This window comes from Dendrobium catenatum, unplaced genomic scaffold (assembly GCF_001605985.2).
Source record: "Dendrobium catenatum unplaced genomic scaffold, ASM160598v2 fragScaff_scaffold_1391, whole genome shotgun sequence".
Lineage (NCBI taxonomy): Eukaryota > Viridiplantae > Streptophyta > Magnoliopsida > Asparagales > Orchidaceae > Dendrobium > Dendrobium catenatum.
In genome coordinates, this window is record NW_021319853.1 from 145,968 (window position 1) to 170,436 (window position 24,469).

The following is a 24,469-nucleotide window of genomic DNA, read 5'->3' on the forward strand; positions in this document are numbered from 1 at the left end:
GGGAGGGTGGGTAGAATCAGATTCTTGATCTCCCATTTCCAGCTCTAGATACCATGAAAGAATCTTTGAGGAAGAAGAAGAAGGAGCAAGATCGTATAAAAGAGAAGAAGAAATTATATTATTAGAGCCTTAATGAGTACACGGTATACAACTGTTTATATAGCTGATAAAAGGTAAACTAGTAAATACAAACGGTACATCTTAAGATATGATGTGCTGTCGCTTACACATAAGACATACCCTAAGACCCAAATAGATTGTTATTGCCATCCAACCTCTGCCCCCTTGCTATTTTGAATATGGCCTACAGTTATAGATTGTGAATTTTTTCTCCTGTACAAAAGATTTGCAAAAAAAGATAAATTTTATTTGTATTCGCATGATTGAAATCCGAACGAAAAGCTAATCCTAATTCTGCACATAATAATCTCTACGGAGAGTCGCCATAACATTGGTGCTTCTAGATTTAATGTGCCCAATAACAAATAACTGAAATTTTTTCTCACATGAACCCTTACCCGAGCAAGTGAGCCGGCTAACATTTCCCTCATACTGATAATTTGTAATCGGTTTCGTTTAAAAACAGGAAGCGCTGATTTGTGTGAACAGCGGGACAAAAGCCGTTAGAAGGACCTACTGGTTCAATAGGCGAAAGGCACGCGTGCAGTATCATGACATTGTGGCCCCTACATCTTCCTCCCAAACCCCAAACTGGCGCGCTCTTTCCTTGGTTTCCTCGTCCATTTCTCCCATGGCCGACTCGAAGTGTCCTTCTTTATCTAGGTTTTCTTACATCGATCTACTCTGGTCTTAACAGGGTTCCTATTATCTCAAGCATTTGTCTAAATGCCCAGCTCTGTTCCTCTCGGATATTCGCCCTAACCCTATGCGAAGATCGATCGGCAGTTTTTGCCCATTTTAGGCGGTGTGCGCTGTAAGCAGGAGAAATGCTCATTGGGTCAGATATCGGTAGGCTGAGATGAAGCTTGACGCTCTGCTGACCTCCGCAGGCATAAACATCGGCCTCTGTGTGTTCTTTATCTCGATCTATTCGGTGATCAGGAAACAGCCTTCAAATTTGTACGTGTATTTTGGGCGGAGTCTCACCCAGGAGCGGAACAAGCCAAATGATTCCTTCAATATTGAAAATTTTTTGCCTTTCCCAGGTTGGATACTCAAGGCATGGGGACCAACCGAAAATGAGATATTGGCATCCGTCGGCCTTGATGCTGTTGTCTTTTTAAGGATGATTGTTTTCAGGTATCCGAATGCGCATTACCTTTTGATTCGATTTCTATTACGTTTGAATATATTCACATTGGGTGTTAAACTTGGATACCTATAGAGCTATAGAAAATTAATGGCATTGTGGATGACTCATCAATTTGATTGTTAAAACTTGCATACGGAGTGTTGAACAAGTTCTGCGGTATAGTTGCTTGGTCTGTTCGTGCTCAAAGATATTCGCTTTGCTATTATCATTCTTCTTTTCAGGACTGAAAGGCATCATTTGTATTGCAATTTAGGTTATAAGTAGAAAATGACAATAATTAAATAATGGGCAAGAAAAGACCCAGAAACTTTGATCAAATTTGGTGTCTTAAGAGTAAAGCTAATAGAATCTTTATTAAAGATGAAGGCATTAATGAAGGTTGGAAATGATATCTTTAGGGATTGTTAAATGAAACTTTTAAGGAATAATTATTTAGAAAGAGAAAAAAAGAACAAAACGATGGAGTTTATTATAGATTGATTTAAAGGAAATTGGAGTTCATTTAATGATAATGCATATAATAACAAAATCAAGCCTTTATCCCTCTACATAGAGTTGGCTACATGAATCCTTTTTCTCCATTGTATCATGTTAAGAGTTAAATTATCATTTAAATCTAATAAAGAAAGGTCATTTCTAATGTTTTCTAACCAAATCTTTTTAGGTCTACCTCTACCTTTCTTAACATATGCCAAATCTAATACATCTACTCCCTAATCGGGTCATCGGAAGGCCGCTATTTTATGTGACTAAATCATCTAAGGCGACTCTCTCTAATCTTATCTTCCACTAGAGCTGCTCCAACTTTTTCACTTATATGTTTGTTTCCTATCCTGTCTCTAAGAGTACAACTACTCATCCATCTAAGCATTCTCATCTCTGTAGCACTTAACTTAATATTATGCTTCTCTTTAAATGACCAACATTACACACCATAAAGCATTGCAAGTCTCACCACCATCTAATTGAATTTTCCTTTAAGTTTGAAGGGGACTTTTCTATCACACAACATGCCTGAAGCATTCTTCCACTTCAACCATCAAACTTGAATTCTACTAATAATATCCTCATCTATTTCACCATCACTTTGAACAATTGACCCAAAATATCTAAAATGTATACTTTTATTAATGACTCGATCGCTCAACGTCACAATCCCCCCATTAGATCTATTAATACTAAAATTACACTCCATATATTCTGTTTTATATATACTCAAACAAAAACCCTTAGACTCCAAGGTTGACCCCCATAATTCAAATTTACCTTCAACTCCTTCTCTAGTCTTATCAACAAGAAGAAACGAAAAGCAACAACTCCTCGTGGGTGATAACTACAATTTGTTCACTCCAGTGAAATCAAACGAGCAAATGAAACACAACCAGAGAGGGAAAAGAAGAAGGAAGGAAATAGAGAGAAAGAGAAAAGAAGAGAGCGGGAGAAAAAGAAGACACCTACGACCAAGCCAGTCGAGGGGGAGTTGTATGCGTGCAAGTTAGGATTTGGAGAGGAGGAAGAAAGATAAGTTTTGTTATTTATTCATTACAATAAATAATAATAATAATAATAATAACAATGTTTAATATTTAAAATGAAAGAAGAAGATTAATATATTAATATTTATACATATAAGTGAGATGATGAAAATTTATAATTGAGAATTATTAGATTAAAATGAGTAGTGTTAATAAATAAGATGTCATTTAATGATATAAATCATGATAACATGAAAACTTTATTTGAAAATTTATTTTGAAATTTGTGAGCATATATCTTTTGAAATTAAACTTGAAAATAATAATGAGATTATGAAAAAAATTTATTATTTTGATAAAATGTATCTTGAGAGTAAATATTATGACATATTTTATTTAATTAAAATTAATTATGATATATAATTTCATAGTTAATTTAGAAATAGAGAGATTATATAATTAAAATATATGAGCAATTTATAACTTAAATTTTAATGAATATATTTTATCTTTTTAGCAATAATTTAATTACAAGAGTTATTTAAGTATATTCAATATCTAGTTAGAGAAAAAATATTTATAAGATTTTAGATTTATGATACATTTAAATTATGAGAGGAAATTTAAAATATTAAAAGTAAATAATATTTGAGCTAGAGAAATTATGAGCAATTTATTATTTAAATTTTAAATGATAAGATTTTTATATAAGTGTTATGCTAGCGTCAACGAAATAATAATTAAGGTGAATTATTAAGGCATCAAATTTCGAGGTGAGTACTCATATTTTTTAATTACAGTAATTATTTTGTTCTCTTTTAAATTAAATGCATTGAAAGATAGTAATACCTCTTTATTAAGTCTTTATTATAAGTTGGATCATGATTTATCTCTCATATCCAATGATTGATCATGCTGAATCAAATGAAAATTAATATGTTTTGTTTCAAATTATCATACAAAGTTAATGAATACTATATAAATAATAACTAGATAAGGTATGCTTGCATATATATGATTGGCTGATAGAGCACACCCCCTTATGGTACTGGCTGGAGACGCAATACACCCGTGTACATAAATAAAAAATGAGTAAATTTATTTGTACTATTTTAGACGGTGTTTTCTATGGCGGTTGTATTATTAAGAAAGGATAAGTATATGATATAAGTGACATATATGATATATGCATAATATAGATGGCCATGTTTTGATATGAATCTTAAATAGAATTAAATTATTTTTTGAATCATGCATATTGTTTCTAATACCTTGTGTTACTATAACTTAGAAGTATGATTTACTCACTAAGTTATGTTATGACTAATCCTTTTTAATTGAAAAATATTTTCAGGTATAATTTAATTATTATGAAAATAAACCGTCAAGCTCTAGAGACATTTTTGGCTTTGGATTGTTGTCAATACATCATTATGGACTAAATCAAAAGGTTTGGAATGTTTGTAAGGTTGGAAATGTGTGTAAGTTTGACTATGATAGGATGTGGTTGTTAACCCCTATGGCAAATTTAGCATTGAAAATCCTTGAAATTGTCATTGATAAATGCATTAAGATTTAATTTTTAAGTAAAGTTTGGGCTCTCCGGTGATAGTGTCAATGCCAAACATCATTATCAATAGGTGAAATTTGTTTGAAATTTGAAGTTGGGGTTTTGATGTGTACACAACTCATTATTTGAGCCTGTACTTTACCCGTGGGATTATTTTTTAAAGGTAGAGTCTTAAACATATCTTCATACTGACAATCCTCTTTTTCAAGTTCAAGTCTTGAAAGTGACAAATATTAGTTGATAAATTAATAACAAGCATTTTCTCGAGTGAGTTTGTTGACTGATAGTAAGTTGTAATATCAGTTAGGCACTAGAAGTGATGAGGACATCGATCAGAGGTTCAAGCATGTGTATCGCCGGAGACAGCACAGATCGACGGCTACGATCCAGAGTTTTTACTTTTGATGTATTTTATGTTTTATTTAGTTTGCATTTCCGTTTCCTAGTTTACCCCTATGGGGAGTGTTTTCTTATTGTAGCCCAGAGGGCATTTGAGTACTTTTCTTTCTTTGTGTTTGAGACCTATATATAGCGGTCTTATGCTTTGTAAAAGGATAATGAATATTTGAATGAAATTTCTATGTTGTTTCTTCTTCTTCTTGCATGAGTGCTAGAGAAGGGAGAGAGCTCAAGGGGAGCAATCGCAAGGCTCACCAGTCGTTGGAAGAGTCTGCGGCTCGTGGTTAAGTTGTTTTATCTTGTTTGTGCTTCCTTCATCCTCACCAGCACCTAATCCCCACTCCGCTTATTTTCAAGTCAAGCCCCAACGCCATCCTGACGACTTCTTAAGGAATCAACCGCCGGCCTCTCCCTTAGCCGCCGGCCCCTCCACCACCTCCTCCCCAACCACCCACCACCGGCCACTTTCCCCATTTTCCCCCACGTGTTCAAAATTTGAAATTTCAAAATTGTTTGAGTTCCAAACTTTCCAAATTTGTCAAACGCCATATTAGGAAAGTCTGAAATGTCATTCAATCTAATTTCAAATTAGATTGGATAACTTTATTTTCACCCTAAATTGGAACTCTCTATTTTGGAAACCTTGTAACTCCCCACATCACCCTCTCCCCTCTCACCATGCCGCCGGCCCCATGAGGGTTTTCCCCCCATTGATTGCTTCTTTAATGCCCCCATCCGATTTGAAATTAAAATTGATTTCAAATAACTTTTCCTCCTAATTTACTTAATCTTGAAATTAATTTCAGGATTGTGAATTAATTCCCTCCTCTCCCCTCTCTAAGCCGCCGGCCTTCCTTGGGATTAATTCCCATTAAATGCCACTTTATGGCATTGATCACATGAGGTTTGAAATTCAAATCCCAAATTGTTATCCCTCCAATTTGACTTAAATCTGAAATTATTTCAGATTTTTTTTTGATTAAAATCCACCCACACTCAACCTAATCACCTCCTCAAACCCTAGCCCCTTCCTCTAGAACCGCCAGCTCATCTCTTCCCTCTTCTCCCACCACCCTCTCTCCCTACTCCCTCCTGTGGGAACTTTGAAGCCAAGAGAAGAAGAAGACGACGCCTCCCCATCTCCACTTCAATGTTGAATGGTGGATCCCGAGCTTGAATGGGGATTTGTGTTCGACGCCGACGGAAATCTCAACATCCTACGATCTCCGTTCTTCGACGTGGGATTTGAGCACGACGTCACCGTTGGAGATTATTTGGATCCAGTTGTCCCTACTCTTGCGAGCGTCATCGATCGTCAACTTCCAAACTACGATTGGAGCATCAATAGTCAACCACTCGCCACCGTCAACCTTTCCGTGGTTCAAGGCCATTGGGGTTGCTACCGTCCTCATGGCATCGTTGGGTATGCTAAAGACCTTCCGCTAAGCCCTATTTCGAGTGTGAGTGAGCAAGGTAACTCGTTGTGAATTTTCTAAATATTAACTGTGGGATTCTATATTATTCCGCATTTGTCTTATTGTGATAATTTCAAGATCTATCATTAATTGTGTCCAAACATCACGTTTGTAATTGCTTATCATAATAACTTTGACAATTGAAAACTCTTGAACGTCATCTCCCGATACCTTAATCTTAAATTAGCACACTTTGTGATTTTTTATAAATTTCACGTGCAATTCTTGATCGTATCACATCATTCTTGGTATCAGAGCATGGTAGGCATGCACGACATGTTTAGAAAAACATCCTAGGGTCTAGCTTTTCATTGCAGTTTAAAACTTGCATGCATATCATTACGTAGTTAGATTTTATTCACTGTTTTCACTGCTGTAATTGTGTTTCCTGCACGCATCAAGTAAAGTTTAAGGCATTCTAGATAGCGTAGGGGTGCTGCCATTAAACCCACATTGTCTCTTTGACTTTGTATGAAAGACTAAAATAGTTTACAGGAAACACAAAATGGTCCCTTGACTTTTTATGAAAGACTAAAATAGTTTTTAAGAGAATGACATTAACTATTCTGACTATTAATATTGACTGAAAGTGACAACTTTTTTATTAAAGGATCATTTTGGCCCCTTAACTCCTTAAAAAGAATCAAAATAGTCTTATTATGAGATCATTATGATTCCTTTTTAAAGACTTGAGGGGCTACAATGGTCTTTTAATATAGTTGGAGGCTATTTTGGTCATTCATAAAGAATCAAAGGATCATTTTTTTCATATCATATGATATAACATTCTCAAGTCTACTGTCCAAGTAGTAGTTTCCTCCTTGATTGCAATGAAGTCATTTGAGTGCTTATCTTTTTGGGCAAACAAACTTATTCCAATGATATTCTATAATAAGCTTCTCTTGAGAGAATAGCTAGTTATCTTCAGATTGTTGCCCATATAGTTGAAGCGGGAAGTTGTATTAATTGCTGGTTTCCTTTGAAAATTTTCAACCTAACATTTCATCATAAAATTTCAATGTTTTGCATATGAATTTTCTATTCTTGAGATTGATTTCTTGTATTGGAGTTGTCAGATTCTTAATCTGATGAGGACATCGATCCAAGGTTCAAACAGGTGTATTGCCGGAAGCATTGCAGATCGACGGCCACGATTCAGAGCTTATATTTTTAGTTATTATGCATTTTATTTTATGTATTCCTTTTGTACCCTTATGTTGAGTTGAGTCATGTTGGGGCCCTGAGGGCAATTTAGTCTTTATTTCTTCGTGTGCTGAAATTCTTCTCCCGCAAAGCCTAGTCTAGTTGAGAGAGTATTTCCCCAAGGTGAACTTCTCGTTATTAAATGTCTGATTGTTGTAATAGCTTTTAGTGTTGCTACTATTTTTGGTTGTCTGAAGATTTTGGCTAATCTACATACTTCTTCACCTAAGCTAGTTGATAACTACGAAATTTTGAATGATTTTCTTGCTATCTCGATAAGATATTAATTGAAATTACGTTGTCATTCACTTTTAATTCTCTTAAGAAGCTCCTTCGCATGTTCGTTCTACATCATAATCACTTGCTTCTTTGTGGTAACTGCCATCATCTTCTTTCCAGAAAGGTCCTTCACATAAGTTTTGTCCATTATTGTTGGAGAAAGAATAGCTTTTAGTGTTGGTGAAAGACCCATTGGAAGAGAGACTCCATGTCGAAGAATCTTCTATCTTAAAGTGAGTAGAAAGGTCTCTTATACCATATTGAAAATTAGAATGAGTAGAGATTAAGAATAGAAAATGGAAATTAATGATTGAATTTTATTTGTTTATTTTGTGTAGAAGAAGTTAAGCTATACATAAATAGATGGGAAAATAATTATTTAGTTGAAAAAAATTCTAAAAATTATTCTTTAATTTTGGAATATTGAATTAACTATACACCAAAAATAGAATAATATTGTCCATGGATTATGAAGCTGTAGATGGAAAGTTATTGTCCATGAATTGCTGGATTATTATAGATGAAAAGATGTTCATGAATTGTTAGATTGTTGTAGGTGAAAAGCTATTGTTCGTAGTTTACTGGATTGTTATAGATAGAATGGTGCTAACCATAAATTCATAATTATTTAAAAACATTGTAAACTAGGACTTATTGTAAGGTGCATTATATAGCTTGTGATACATAGATAGATACTTGAGTTTCCGAGCAAAAATTATGATTTTTCCATCATACCATATGATGGATCAATTTAAACCGCAATCCATGAATATGCCTTAAGTTCATTTCTAGAGCACCAAATGCGAATTTTTATATTTTGTAGTGCTATAAGGTATTCTTATTTTGTAATTTTTGATCATTGGTGCATACTAGATGGGAGATATTGTATGGAAACTACCTTCTAAATGTGTACTAAATAATGGAACATAATAATAACTCTACTAAGGGTCAAGTATGGACTCTAACTAAATACATCTTAAATAACAAAGGTTAATGCGGCTCAATGAGTTTTAGTTTTCAATGATAGTTCTTTTTCCTCCATCATGCTTGTTGGTATATTGATGAGGAAGGATTAGACATCAAGCCAGTGGAAGCTAGTATATCATCATTCTACTCCTTATTTTATTTTTGCATATATTTCTTTCTGTTGTCATCAAGCTCTAGATCATATAGTTGATTGTGATCTACAACATAAGAACTACATGTGGATCGAGTTTCAGCACTTTTCATGATGATTTAACTATTCATGAAGCCTATGGAAAAATTCGAAGGTGTAAAATGATATATAGAAGCCCTTTTAATAGTCAGGGTTTACTCATGTAATTCTTTTTTCTTCCCATGAGTTTACCTATCTATTTCGCCAGTCAAAGTAATTCAATGCATACAAGACATTATAATGAACGTATGAATTTTATTCGTATCCTTTTGAAATAATCTATATAATGGAATAAAAATTTTATTTTCATGCAAACTGAGACATCCATTGTGAAAATTTTGATGCATCCAATTGATGATCAAACAATCTTAAAAAAAAATCTCGAAATCGTGCATACCATTAGTTTTAATGATGTTAAAGCTAGTTCTAATGTTGTATATATACATATACAACAACAGCACTGGATAGGCTCTCTTATCCTTACCCTTGCATAAATGGTTCTGGACTATGTTTACAGGGCCTTGGCATTCTAAAAAGATATCTTAAACATAAGCGATTAAAATAGTAGATGGGCTAATGCGGCATTGATAAAATTGACTAAAAGTGAATAGACTTGAATAATAAACAATTAATGGCAGTTCAAGTTTCTTATACATTTAAAATTTCAAAATTATTTGGGCAATCAAATGATTTTGTTTTTCATTATTGCAACACCATAATGTTCAGACAAGTGATTCTTTTAGTTCTTGACCATTCTACTAATTCTGCCTTTCTTTTTCACTTTGCAGTATCCGAATATTCTTTATTGCTTTCCTCATCTGCATGTTTGGGGTATTGCCACTGAATTATTATGGACAAGAAATGACTCACAATCAAATTCCTCGTGAATCTTTGGAAGTTTTTACTATTGCCAATGTTAAGGAAGGTTCTCAATGGTGAGCTCAATGATGTTTCGGACTATCCTCAATGCATGCTAGTTCTTGGTGTATCTGTACTTGCTTTGAGAGAACTCAATATTAAGGCACTTCCAAGAAAACCGTATTCGTTTCGTTTATTATTTCTCGCTGATGCTACTAGCTTAATCTAATGCCCTTTATTTGATTCCTGCATCACTGCTTCATTCTGATGCATGTGTGGCCAAGATTCAAAATTAATCTATTGGAATCAATCGCTTTGTGGTAATTGTGTACCCTCCATTGGTAGATCTTGCCCATTAGTGAATGCTAATAAGGAAAGAACTATCCAGATAAGTTACAGTTTCCTTACGATTTTATGATCTTTCTAGAATACTTCTTTCAAGTTTGTCCTTGTGCTGAGTAGGCTCCAGTTAGTGAAAGATAAAGGTACAAGATAGCTGTGTATGTTTGACGACCAAGCACAATATCACTTGAAGATCTGATATAGGCTGGTGGATCTATACTGATTGGAGATCAAGATCAACTGGGATAATGAATTTTTAATGCCTTACGTCTTGATTGTCTGATGAAATGTTGTGTGAAAACTTGTCCGTAATAGGCAGTCATCCTTGATTGAATTACTATGCAAAGTGATTTAATTTTTTTTTTTCAAGATTGTACCAGGTAATTCGGAGGCAATTGCTATGGCATTTGTATATCAACTGGAAGTTGTGCGAGAATCTCAAAATGCACAAGCTATCTTTAGACCTTTAATTTTATTTGGAAGTGATATACTGGAAATTTGGATGCTTGAGCTAATGTTGTTCTTTTTGAGTTAACAGTTTTATGTTGTCACATTGCAGGTTGTGGGTTCATTGCCTTGCCCTGCATATTATCTCTTTCTCAGCTTGTACCCTTCTTTACTTCGTAAGCTTTTGCTTAAGGATTTCAAGGATATTTCTTTAATTTTCTTTTTAAGCTCATCTTTATTTGCTTTGAAGCTTTATCGAAGCATGATGCATGATTTCTTTTTTTTTTTTTTTCTTTAGGAATATCAAAGAATTTCCAAACTAAGACTGGATCATGTTACAGCACGTCCTCCTAAACTTAGCCATTTCAGTATTCTTGTTCGGTCAATACCGAGATTAAGAGACATGCCACTTGATGATGTCATTAAAAATTTTTTCATAACTTATCATGGAATGAGTTACTTATCACATCAAAGAATACATCGGAGTGGAGCATTTCATAAAATTATGGTAAGTGGTTTTTGATCTGCGTGCCTAATTTATTTAATTTGTGTAATTTATATTTGAATTGGTTTTGCTAGCTATAATCTAGCATCTTAAGCTCCACAGAAGACAACTAGCAACATACAATGTCTTTGAAGCATTCTGTTATATATACTTGGTTAGTCTATACTTCGACAGTAAAGTTGTTGGCTATAAGATTTATTCCATATGCTTTGGTACATAGGGCATTAAAAATGCTGACATTTGTATTTGTAGATGTTTTTCATTATCAGTGGTATATTCATGCTTATGTTTTATAATTTTTATATATGCTGACATTTGTATATATGCTGGGAAACCCTTAATAATATTTCATATTCATGCTTATTATTTTATAATTTTTATATAGCTTGCGTCATGTTCAAAATAGCGCTATACGCCATGGCTCCAAATGGACCTTTGCGCCATGGTGCGCTATTCGCCGTTAACAGATATGGGCACGATGGGAAACTCATCACATACATGTTGCATTGGCTCCAAATCATCATCAGTGTGGGCTGGTGGTCTTACTGTTTGCAAAAAGAATTGACATGGGCATATTTCTTGAATACTAAGGAGAACCCACCACTACGTCACACTATGAAACTCCCTCATAAATATTGTGAATAATAATAAAATATTTTAAGGGTGAATTGAAAATAAGATGGCCAAATGTTATGCAAATGGATTACACTTGATGAATTTGACATATTGGATTCAGTAGAATTGAATGGAGTGTTTACATTTGTTGACCTCTGTGTAAAAGCCAAAAAATACATATATATATATATATAAAATCTCAAATGATTACATATCTGCCGTTGCCCACGCCGGTGCTACAGTACCTATCTTGATACTCTGCAAAAAATCCTGTCACAGCTCTGCAACGGCGCCGAACTGTTAATATTAATGGAAAAATTAGGCTAAGCATGCTCATGGGATAAGGATAGAAAAATCAGGTCAGTAAGAATTAAACTAGTAGTTCAAAACTGACCTGATTTTGAATTACCGTTGAATAATTGAAATCACCTAACAAGAATGACTTGCTAAGACGGATTCAGAAATCCGCCATAATATTTGCGATATTCCATGGGAACTAATTTCCATATTGGTCTGCAGACATTACTTGGAAAGAAGTGTGTAGAGGAACATTCTATACGTTCATTTCCTTTTACCGTATATGCAAGCATTTTTTTATAATTTTATTTTATCATTTTCACGTCATGGGAATTGACAAACAATGTTCTTAAAGGATTCTTAGCATATCATACTTTTGATATCCAACAGCAGGACTTTGTTACATGATGTTACGCTATTCTTCCATTTTAAGAATTATCTTTATCTCTAATTTGCAGACCAATGCGGAGAAGGCATGTACGAAGTTTGTACGCCTAAGGGCTGCAAGTTTTGATCTTAAAAGAAGACCTGCTTCATATCGATGTGGTCTTTGTGGTGGAACTTCTAGATCTTATGATCTGTATGACAATGCCTCTGACGTTGAGGAGAGAAGAACTCCACTTAGCCGTTCAGATTCCGGGAAAAAGGAAGAGGTTCTTCTTCTGATATGAAACCAGTTTCCTACTTGAAATTTCCTTGCACTTAACTTTTTCGATGCACATAATTGTTCTTTATTCAGCATGTGTATATGTTTTTATTTTATTTGACCTTGTCATCTTAAATTTATATATTATGTAACTTGAATGCTTATTTGCCCAAACTACTGTGGGAATCTGAGGCTCTCAATTACCCGTTTAAGCTGTTAAGAACTTATTTGACTTTCATGCTAATATTTAAGCACTGCAAGGGACTAGAACAAGGTTTGGCTAGACATATTTAATTAGATTTGTTAAATCCCAGCTGTCCCTTAGCCCTTGATCCCATGGCCAACATGGGAATCCGTGGGAGGCTCACCTGGGTCACGCCAATTTCCTTCTAGATTTGGGTGGCTGATTTATGAAGGATTATATTAGGACAATTATGCATTATTCTGTAATTATTTATTTCCTTATTAAGATATCTAGTATAGATCTATAATAGGGATAACTTTGTGCAGCAAAATGAAGTATTTTCCCTCTCCAATTCTCATAATTTAACATGCTATCAAAGCCTAAGAATGCATGATCTGATTTCCCTGTTGTCCCACCATCGGCCTTCATTACCGTTGTTGGAATTCTGAGGGCTATTGTTCCATGCAACCTTCATAATTGTTGTCGTATCTTCCTTCATTGCCATCCTATTTATAACCAATGCAATCTTCATTATTGCTTTGTACCTTGGTGGCTTGATTGATATAGCCTTCATCGCTATCATTTGCCACCTCAATGTCTGAAGCTAATTCCTCCCAAAGCTTTGACCAAATGGAGGACTCTATGGTGCAACAAGGAAGAGGAGACCTTCAAAATATGTAACATTCCTATCGCTTAAATGAGAAGAATTACTTGAAGTGGTCTCAATTTTTTAAGACCTACTTGAAAAGAAAAGGAAAGATGAATCACCTCCTTGGGGTAGGATCAAAAGAATGAGATCCTAATTTTTGGCATGGGATGAAACAGACTCCATAACTATGTTATAGCTGTGGAATTTCATGACTCCAAAAATTAGTGATACTTTCATGTTCCTATCTACTGCAAATGACATATGAGATTTTGTCAGGCAAAACTTCTCAAAAGCTCGGGATGTTGCTCAAGACTTTGAAATAAAGTTCAAGGTGGGAAGCACAAAACAAGGAAGCAAGACTGAGACCGAATATGCCACTCTCCTTTGAGGCTTGTGGCAAGAACTTGATCACTACAATTGCATAGATACCAAGTATCTAGAAGATGTTGCTATCCTGAAAAGGTAGCTTTATTGAGAAAGATAGAGTACTGTATGACTTTCTTGCAAGATTAAATGCGGAGTTTGACCAAGTAGAGTTTAAATCCTTGGCAAAGACGAGACACCTTCACTAAATAAGACAATTTCTCTCTTTTTTTCCGAGGAGAGCCGACAAGGGGTAATGTTGGAACCAAAGGCTGTTTAAGGTTCAATAATGGTGATAGCCAAAGAGGCGCTATGAAAGCAATGAGGTAAAAATTCTTCAAAATCTAAAGACAAAGACTCCCTTTGGTATAGCTATTGCAAGAAATCAAGACAAACAAATGAGACATTCTGGAAGTTCTATGAAAAACCCTCAAATAATGAGTGGAATCAAAGTAGTGGACAAAATAGGACATCACAAGCTAACACTATAACAAGTTAACTAAACCCAAAAATGTAGTCTAGCTTCAGAGAGCTCAACAAAGAAGATATTGATAAGCTAAAATAATTTCTGGCATCCCTTGAAAAATCACTTGCATCTTCTTCTCTTGCACTTTCAGTTAAGTGACTCTAGAAATCATTTGAAAGATTTAGGGATCATATGACTCGGGAGCCACAGATCACATGACACACTCCATCACCCACTTCATCAACTACACTCCTTGCTCAAGTAACAAGAAAATTATCACTGCTGGTGGTTCTCTTATCACAGTAGCAGGCTAAGGAGGCATACACTTATCTTTTTCTCTCACTCTAAAAAAATGTGCTTCATGTATCTCAATTATCCGCAAACCTAATCTCTATATAAAAACTTACTAGTGACCATAATTGTCAAGTCTGATTTAACCCTACTTGTTGTTTATTTTAGGACCAAGGATCGAAAAAAAGATTGAACTGGCTAAGGAGAAAGATGGACTATACTATCTGGAAGAGTTGAACAAATCCACTATTATCAATAATGATCTACGGATACACCTATTTATGAACGGATGCCATATATGACACATGTAAGACACAAATATGTGTCTGATACGGCTCAGACACGTGTCCGATACGGCAAAAACGTATCCAATTAAATTAATATTTAAATAAAAAAGGATACGTATATCCTTTTTAATTTACGCGTATTCATTTCGTTTATGCGTATCCATTTTTAAAAAATTATGTGAGCAGCGAGTCCTATTCATTTCCGTGAGCGGGACTTCATTCTCTTCATTTTCGCAAGCACTCATTTTTGGAGCAAGGCTTAGGTTTTTTCTTTCTTTACACTTTACGCAAGCAGCCAACGTCGTAGGAGCCTGATACGCGAGTAGGGAAAGCCGAAGGAGTGTGCATCTTCTGTTGAGTTCTTCATTTTCATCGTCGTGTGCTTCATCCACATGAGCGGACAAGATGAAGAGTCAGGAAAAGTGTACATACGCGAGCGCTGAGCACTCTTCTGTATGTTGCCTATGAACATTTTTAGTTGATTCTTCCTTTGATAACAACTTTTGGTGAGGAGTATCACACACTATGATTGTCACAAAAAAACAAACCCAAATGAATGTATTGATTGAATACAAATTCATACACCAATCTTTTCAACCATACATCTTTATGACTTTAGATGCAGTGATGTAATCAACTTCATGTGTGGACAAGGCCATAACTTGTTGTAAATTAGCTTTCCAACTAAGACTTCATATTCCTTGGAATCACTACATTCAATTAATCATTTTTTATAACTCTATTCCAAGGTATGCTAGAGGTGTAAAAATTGTTTTAGATACTGCCATCCCAAACATACTCACATTATTCTTGATGGTTATTCCTTGTGACAAGAATAATTCTTGTTAATCTCTCCTCCAAAAATTTTCTTACTAGGGCTAAGATCCTTCATTAAAAACTTTGCATGGAGCGCAACCTTCAATATTGTAATTTCTTCTTAAGTAAAACTATTTTATTTTGAGAACAATCTTTACTATCTACCATCTCTACATTGTTTTGCTCACTCATTAAATCTAAGGTAAATTTCAATATTGTTTTTATTATTAACTTATAATTATTTGATTAATAATGATGTAATTCAATTTTATTTTACTATTATTTGAAGATAATCAAGTAAAGAATAGCTTCAAGATGATCCTCAATGAGTTTCTCCACATAAGTATTTAGAAATTTCAAATATAAGGAATACATGTTTGAAGCATTATTTTTCAAATGAGGATGAGAAAATAATTTTCAATGTAGAGCTTGCTAAATTTTTTTATTATTTAGTGAACTTTGGTGACCATGAGTCTTTGTGTGATAGGGGGAGAATAGATCCAAAGATATGGTGGTTGATTCACGGAGCTTCAGCACCTCTACTTCAAACAATCGCCATCAAAATTCTTGGTTAAGTTTCATCCTCCACTTTTTGTGAACGAAATTGGAGCACATACTCTTTCATCTAATCAATGAAGAGAAACAAAATTACTTCACAACAGACTAAATATTTAGTTTATGTGCATACAAACCTTCTGCTTCTATCAAGAAAGACTCTAACTTATATGGAAAGAGATAACAAGATGTGGGATGCTGCTGGAGATGGATTCGAGTCCCTTGATGAATGAGAATATTTGATAATGCTAATTTTTCACTTGATGAGCCTAAATTGAAAGCTATGATATTTATTGAAGATGATATATAAGCTCAATGACAAACCCCTGAAGAAGCTAATCCTATCATTCATTCCATTGAATAGTTGAAACTTCATGTGCTAGATAGTTTTTATTTTTGTTTTTGATGTTGTATTAGACATTATATGCTTACTTTTATTTTGATAGTATAAGCTACAAGACTAAATTTCATGTTCTTTAGTTCTTTTTATCATTTTAAATATTATGCTTTGCTTGTTTTCTTAATTTTAATGTATGATTTATAAATTATAATGTTATATCCGCGACGTACCCAGGCCCTGTACTTTTAATAATTGACGTTGTCCCGTATCCGTATCATATCGTATCCATGTCACTGTATTCGTATTAGTATAACATAAATAATGATTATTCTATGTTATCCCTATTTAATAAAAATCTACTATTTAACTTCATCATTTTAGATTAGGATATCCATATTTTGATGTTTTAAAAAATTTGTATCCAAAACTTTTTTATGAGTTAAAAAATCAATCATTTCATTGTGAAACCTATAAGTTAGCCAAGCATAAATGAGTTTTTTGTTAAAAAAAAAAATGTCATACTTCTTTCTACCTTATTCAGTGATATTTGGGGACCCTAAAAAATTCCTAATATTTCAGGGGCCTGATTAGGGATGTCAATATTTGACATGACCCGAAAACCAGACTCGAACCCGGCCCAAAAATTTTGGGTTAGGGTCAACACGAACCCGAAACGGGTCGGGTTGGGGTTCAACATTTTGACCCGTTTCAAAAATTGGGTTTGGTTCAGGTTAACCTTTTGACCCAAAATTGACCCGAAAACCCGATTTTAACCCGGCAACCCGAGATTGACCCGATTTTAACCCGTTTTTTACCCGAAAAGAGGAGATCAAGCCATTTTTTACCCGAAAAAGAGGAGATAGACCCGTTTTGACCTAAAAACTAGCAATTTTTTGTTAGAAACGGGTCGTTCGGGTCAGGAAAACTGACCCGTTTTCAAAAACGGGTTGGGTTCGGGTTGACCCGAATAGTGTCGGGTCTGTTTCGGGTTCGACCCGAACCCGACCCGTGACCTGAAATTGACACCCCTAGGGCTGATGGTTTGTATTCTTAATTGATGATTGCACTCGAATCTCTTAAATATTTATCCTAAAAAATAAATCCGATATTAACACTCTCCTTGCTATTTTTCACACCATGATCCAAAACAAATTCGGGGTGAAAATAAGGAAATTTCATTCCGATAATGTCAAAGGTTATTTTAGCCAAACTCTATCCTCTTACTTTCAAAAGGAATGTATCATTCATGAGTTTCCTATGTTCACACCCCACAATAAAATGGAGTTGCAGAAAAAGAATGGTCACCTTCTTTCCTCCACTTGTGCACTTTTATTTCACAACAATGTATCCAAATCCTCTAGGGGGAAGCTCTTCTAACTACCACATATCTCATAAACTGATTACCTTTAAAACTTTGGGACTAAAAATACCAATGGATATCATGTCCTCTTTTTACCTTGAATTCCGAACACTTAACAACCTCACACCTAGAATCTTTGGGCGCACTGCCTATGTTCATACTCACAGCTAAAATAGAGGAAAATTATATCCAAGAGCACTCAAATGTATCATGCTCTCCCTAACAACCAATTATAACTGGCATATGAAACAGTTTGATGTTAAAAATGCATTCCTACATGGGGATTTGGAGGAAGAACTATTTATGAAGATTTCACCAGTATTCAAGGAGAATTCTGGGGGTGACAAAATATGTAGGTTAAAAAATGCTCTATATGGGCTAAAGAAGTCACCTAGAGCTTAGTTTTGAAGATTCTCAAAGGTCATGCTGCTCAATGAATATCGACAGAGCCAAGGAGACCCCACACTATTCTTCAAGCACTCAGACTTAGGGGGAGTCATAGTTTTGTTAGTTTATGTGGACGATATCATCTTGATTGGGAATGATGAAAAAGAGAAAGTGATTCTAAGGAAATGTTATTCTAAGAAATTTGAGATTAAAGAATTTGACAGATTGAAATATTTTCTAGGAATTAAAGTACACTCCAATAGAGAAATCTTTATTTCATAATAGAATTATATTATTGATCTTCATAAAGAAACATTAAACTTGCTTGTAAATGAGCACCAATATTAGTAGAATAAAATCTTAAATTGGGAGAAGCTAAAGAGGATCCAGACATATATAAGGGAGCTTACCAGAGAACTTCTAGGAAAATTGATCTACCTTTCCCACACCAGTCCAGATATAATCTTTACTGTAATTATGGTTAGCCAGTTCATATAGAATCCAAAGTGGACTCATATGCAAGCAGCAAATACAATACGTCACTACCTTGAGGGAAATCCAGGAAAGGGGATTCTCTTCAGAAGAATTTGGAATAACCCCAAAAGCTTATATTGATGCAGATTAAGCAGGATCATCAGTAGATAGACGATATACCTCATGATACTGCACACTCCTTGGAGGAAACATATTTTCTTGGAGGAGTAAGAAACAAGAATGTGGTGGCAAGATCTAATGCAAAGGTAGTGTTCAGAGCTATGGTCTTATGTATATGTGAGCTATTATGGATCAAAATGATTCTAGAAGGCCTAAGGATCAAATTGGAAGAACCCATGAAGCTACACTATGATAACAAATTAGCAATCAATATAGGGCACAATCTAGTTCAGCATGACAAAATCAAGCACATAGAAGTGGACAAACATTTCATAAAGGAGAAATTGGACAATGGTCTTATCTGTATTTAACATGTCTCGCCCGACCTGTCGCTTGCGTCGATGCCTTGCACGCTTCGCTGCCTCGCTCGCGTTGATACCTCGCACATGTCGCTGCCTCGATTTCGTCAGATGCCTTGCTCGCGTTATCTTGGGTCGTTCACTTCTTCTGCGCAGAAAGGTCTCCAGGCGTCGCGTCTAGCAGAGTGCGTGCACAACGTATAGCGGGAAGCAGGGCGAATAGTGGAAAGCAAGGCGTAGGTATTTTACTTAAATGCCCCAAGAAACAATCCTCTTCGGCTCTTTTCGTTAGTTTAAATGGCCGGGATCAAATTGGCTCAATTTTCAATAGTCGAGGGACTAAATGAGGCTAAATACTCTGGGACTAAATTGGACATTTATTGATAGTCGGCGGACTATTTTGAGCTTTTACTCAATATTAAAATTACTAATTGATGTTTATTTGGAACAAATATATATGCTTTCTCCCACCTTAACAAATGAATCTCTGTAGAATTTAATTGGATGAATCCACTTCTGGTTTGACCAAGTCACCTTCATATAAATGATTAATGTTAGGTGGCTAGCTCAGACATTGAGTTCGGGTATCACCCACTACTACCTTCCATCATTAATTAACCAATATGAGCATGTTTAGAGCAATGTTAAAATCTCAATGCTAGTTAAATTTTTTAGTTTCATGCTTTGGATCAATGAAATTCACCCTTGAATCTAGTGAAAGCGTCATCAATGTTTGTGAAGAATTTCAGGGATATATTTTCATTTTGAAAGGAATATTTTGAGGTAAATGAATAAAGATGAGTTAGAGTTTAGCCAACACAACAAATTTTAATTTAATTATTAGAGAGGCTTATTTAAAGATTGGTATATGGTCATTTTAGGAATATTACAATTATTAGTTAATCCCTATCTGGAACAAACAAAAAATTTATTTCCACCTTGACATAAAAATCTCTACAAAATCTAATAGGACAAGTTTGCCTCTAGGCTGACCAAGTGTCTTTGCTAGATCTAATTGATGTTAGGTGGCTAGTGTCACACCCTATTTTAACCCTCTACAGTCAATTTAGAGTGTAACAGAGGAGTATCTGAACAGGTATATTTCTTATTAATACCCATTCTAAATTACTTCTATCAAAATCAGGTGAATAGGAAGTAGCCTATTAAGACTATTCCAGCATCTTAAGTTTTTCACATTTTAATCGAAATCTATATTTCATAATTGGAAGCATATTTAAACATATCCAATAAACATATCAAGTAAACTACAGAGCTTTACTAAACTTTTTAAAATTTATTTATATACCCAAAAGTATCTGTACAACTTCCTCTTGAATCTCTATGTACATCCAAAATGTATATACTCTAAAAAGGTCAATCAACCTTCCTGCTTAGAGCCCCACGAGCTCCTTTTCCTTTCATACAGTACAATCAATGCCAATGATCTAGAACTCAATGAAAAACATAAATAATATATAAGAAATAATAAACATGTTTGCAATCAATTAAAAACACGTGAAAACTTCTATACAACAACAACAACAACAACATCAAGCCTTTATCCCACTACGTGGGGTCGGCTACATGAATCCTTTGTTCCATTGTGTCCTATTAAAAGTCAAATTCTCGTTTAAATCTAATAAAGAAAGGTCATTCCTAATATTTTCTAACCAAGTCTTTTTAGGTCTACCCCTACCTTTCTTAACATAAGTCAAATCTAATACCTCTACTCTCCTAACCGGGTCATCGCAAGGCCGCCGTTTTATGTGACCAAACCATCTAAGGCGACTCTCTCTAATCTTATCTCTACTGGAGCTACTAACTTCTATAATAGACAAAATATATATAACATCAATTTTTGTTCTTCTTATTGTTCAACACATTTTATGCAATTCATATTATGACTATAGGATTTTGCACACTTACAATTTTCTAATTCAAGGTTGGGTCTGAATTCCCAAGGTTCAGAATTAGACTGATCTCTCCTTCAAGGTTGAGTCCGAATTTTCAACTTTTAGAAGTCAGATAGACTTACCTCGTCAGATCTTTCTCCTTTACTTGTGCGGGCCTATCCCTCATATATATCCTATCTCAATTACATTACGTTTTCATAGATAAGCATATGTTTGAACTCCTCATCGCAATTTAGCATCACAATTTTCTAGTAATATATGCTAAATATATATAACATGTTAAATGTAAAATGATTTCTATTACACTTACATTAAGTACACAAAAATGTTCTCATTTCTTACACTACATGTTGGATATCTTATCTCGTTAGGAATTTGCTCTCTTCTAATTCCCTGCCTTCTTTTTCTTCTATAAACAACCTAAAGGAAAAGGAAATTCATATATGAATTCTTACCTTTAAACAAAACAAGTTATGATACACTCAAAAATATAGAAGTCTTTACCTCTGCTAAATTTCTCCTCATTCACAAATTTTCTCACCTCTACTTCCCTTCTTTCACTTCCTTTTCTTCCTTACTCAAGCTCAGAAATTAGCTGCAGCAGCCTCAACACCAATTCCCGCTTGCCTCCCCCTCTGGTCGCGAATTTACCAGAGAATGGCGTGGATGGGAGGGGAAATAAATGAAATTGAAATGCTGTAGTTTAGTGCTTTAGGCAAACCTAATATAATAATAACACTAGTTTCCGCTAATGCTCTTATTATATTCTCCTAATTCCACTAATAGCTAATGACATCCATTGATTAAAGCTCTCAGAAAATCCGCCCATTGCATGCTATGATTAGTGGAATTTTAGTGGGCTGAGATCAACTACAGTAATTTCAGATATTAGCAATTAAATCTTAAATTACTAATCTGCTACACTAATGCATTTAATTAAATGTTAATTAACTATTAATGAAAAATCAAGTAGTTATTTAAGCTAATAAATGAATTTAATTGAACTTATGTATATACACTTATATATATCAAAAGGTTCAAAATTAAAATTAGAATTTAATGAAAATAACTTTGACGTTTTTAGTATGTGGGAGAATATAGAATAACATTGTAGGCTTATCTATCTTTTTTGACAAAAAATTGGGTATTGTAGCTAGGTAAGACAATGAGTTTGGGTAGCACTTGCTACCTCTTCCTATTATTAATTAACAAACATGGACATGTTCATATCAGTATTATAATTTAAAAACCACACAAAATTTTTAGTATTATGTTATGTATTGATGTGATTCACCATTGAATCTAGTGATAACTTGCATCATTGTTGACAAAGAATGTAGGGGATCTATTCCTCATCTTGAGATAAACTTTTTTGGATAAATAACTAATTAATGACGAGTTCGAGTTTAGCTAATGCAACATATCAAAGAAGACTCAAGCTTTTAGCATTTTTTGCAACTACATGAGGGTACATCGGTGGAAACTGAGGCCATCAGTTTGCTCCTCATTGCAGTAGGTTCTGGGGACCTAGTCTCCTATTCTCCCTGACAGTTGTGCGCAAAAGTAGCTTCCTCGCATGAGCTTAGGCCTGAACAACAAGAAGATTTGCATGGGCTAGCTGATTCTGTCTTGCTCGAGCCCATCCTAACCCAATACACTGGCTTTTAGGCATTCATGGACTGCACTCAATCCCTTGGAATATGATTCAATGTTAACTAAGCTAATTAGGGCTCACTTGGGGTTTGGTTCTGTCAAAATGAGTGTAATTGGCTTTTGATTAGGTTTTTTGTAGGTAGTTTTTTTTTTATCATCTCAACAAGGTGCATCTACATGAGTTCTTTATGCACAATATTTCATGGATAATGATGCAAAATAATTAAAAAGAAAAAGATTAGGGGAAGGGGATTGTGATATTAAGTGCATTATCAGAAATGTAATAAAATATTCCATTCTCTAAAATAAGCTTCTTAAGTTGCTATCATCAACTTTGAAATCCATGTTTGGGAGAAAGAGATGATTACCTTGAGAAGCTTATTTGATCATGAAACTATACAGTCTCATAGAAACTAACAATAATTAAAAAAAGAAAAAAGAAAAAGAAAAAAAGCAAGTAACAATAATTCTAGAAGTTAAATCTTCACTCCTTATCAACCATTAACCAAGTTTCCTCATCAATCCATAGTTTAGTCTGATTCCTTTTTTAATTTATTCTCAGGATTGTTCAGCTGCATTGGTATTTTTTAAGACACGGTATGCTGCAGTTGTGGCTTCTCGAGTTCTTCAATCATCAAACCCTATGTTATGGGTTACTGATTTGGCTCCGGAACCTGATGACTTATACTGGTCAAACCTTTCAATACCGTACAGGCAACTTTGGATTCGCCAAATATCAATAGTGGTGGCTACTATTCTATTTTTGTTTCTGTTTCTCATCCCAGTTACATTTGTGCAAGGTCTTACACAGTTGGAGACATTACAGCAAAAACTCCCATTTCTAAGAGGTATACTAACAAAGTAAGTACCCTAAGTACTGCTTTGGCCGTAATGCTGCATTCACCTCTAATATTACAAATCCTTAAATAGGCACCTTAATTTATTATTTACTAAATTGATCTATTTACTTCAGATTTTTTTTGTTTTTGTTTTGAGCTTTTAGTTTATTCGCGTCTATTTTAGTGTCACTGGTGGAAATAGCACCTAGAGTTAAAACGAGTAAGGCATCTAAAAAACATCTGATTTAGCAGTACAAAAACTGGTATTCAAGCTATCAACAATAAATAAATGGAGCTGTGATTGCAGAAATGATTTGATGAACTTTCACTGAGGTTTATTAAACTGTAAAATGTAATCAAGGCACGCCGGAAGAAAAGACAAATTCATATAGTCTACGTATACTTATGTGCAATGAAGATCTCTTCTGAGTTGGATAGTACTACTCCCACTTTCAGTTCCTACTGATTAGTTCAAGCCATCTATAATCGTCCGCAGGTATAAACTGAATTTATTAATAATTTGACATTCGAGGCTAGCAAGAGGAAGTCAATCTTTAACTTTGTCTACATTCCGCTAAGAACTTATGACTCTTTAAGGTTCAAGCCTGGGTAATAACAGTTATAGAAACATATTAAATCAATTTTTAGCTCCACTTTCTCCTTTATCTTCTCTCTCTCTCCCTCCCTTACCCACCAGCAAATATGGAAGCTTCTTATATTGCATGGTTGGGGTGTCTGTCGGACCTTAAACAGAGCCAACGTAGCCTTCACATCTTTTGGCAAGGTCGCAACAACACATTGACTGCAGAGTAGACTGCCAATAATGAACAGTAAAGGGCCATGATTTTATTTAAGCCAATCATGGTTGTTGTT

The 24,469-nt window shown here is 34.6% G+C and overlaps 1 protein-coding gene across 1 annotated transcript; it reads left to right on the top strand.

The window, feature by feature from the left end:
• The first annotated feature begins 702 nt into the window (after positions 1–702).
• Positions 703–23,622, top strand: LOC110101083 (CSC1-like protein RXW8). Its single transcript, XM_028699795.1, has 6 exons — positions 703–1,260; positions 9,619–9,765; positions 10,590–10,653; positions 10,776–10,985; positions 12,353–12,547; positions 23,320–23,622. The coding sequence occupies exons 1-6, from the start codon at positions 980–982 to the stop codon at positions 23,620–23,622; spliced, it is 1,200 nt and encodes a 399-aa protein (XP_028555628.1). The 5' UTR covers positions 703–979.
• The last annotated feature ends 847 nt before the right edge of the window (positions 23,623–24,469 follow it).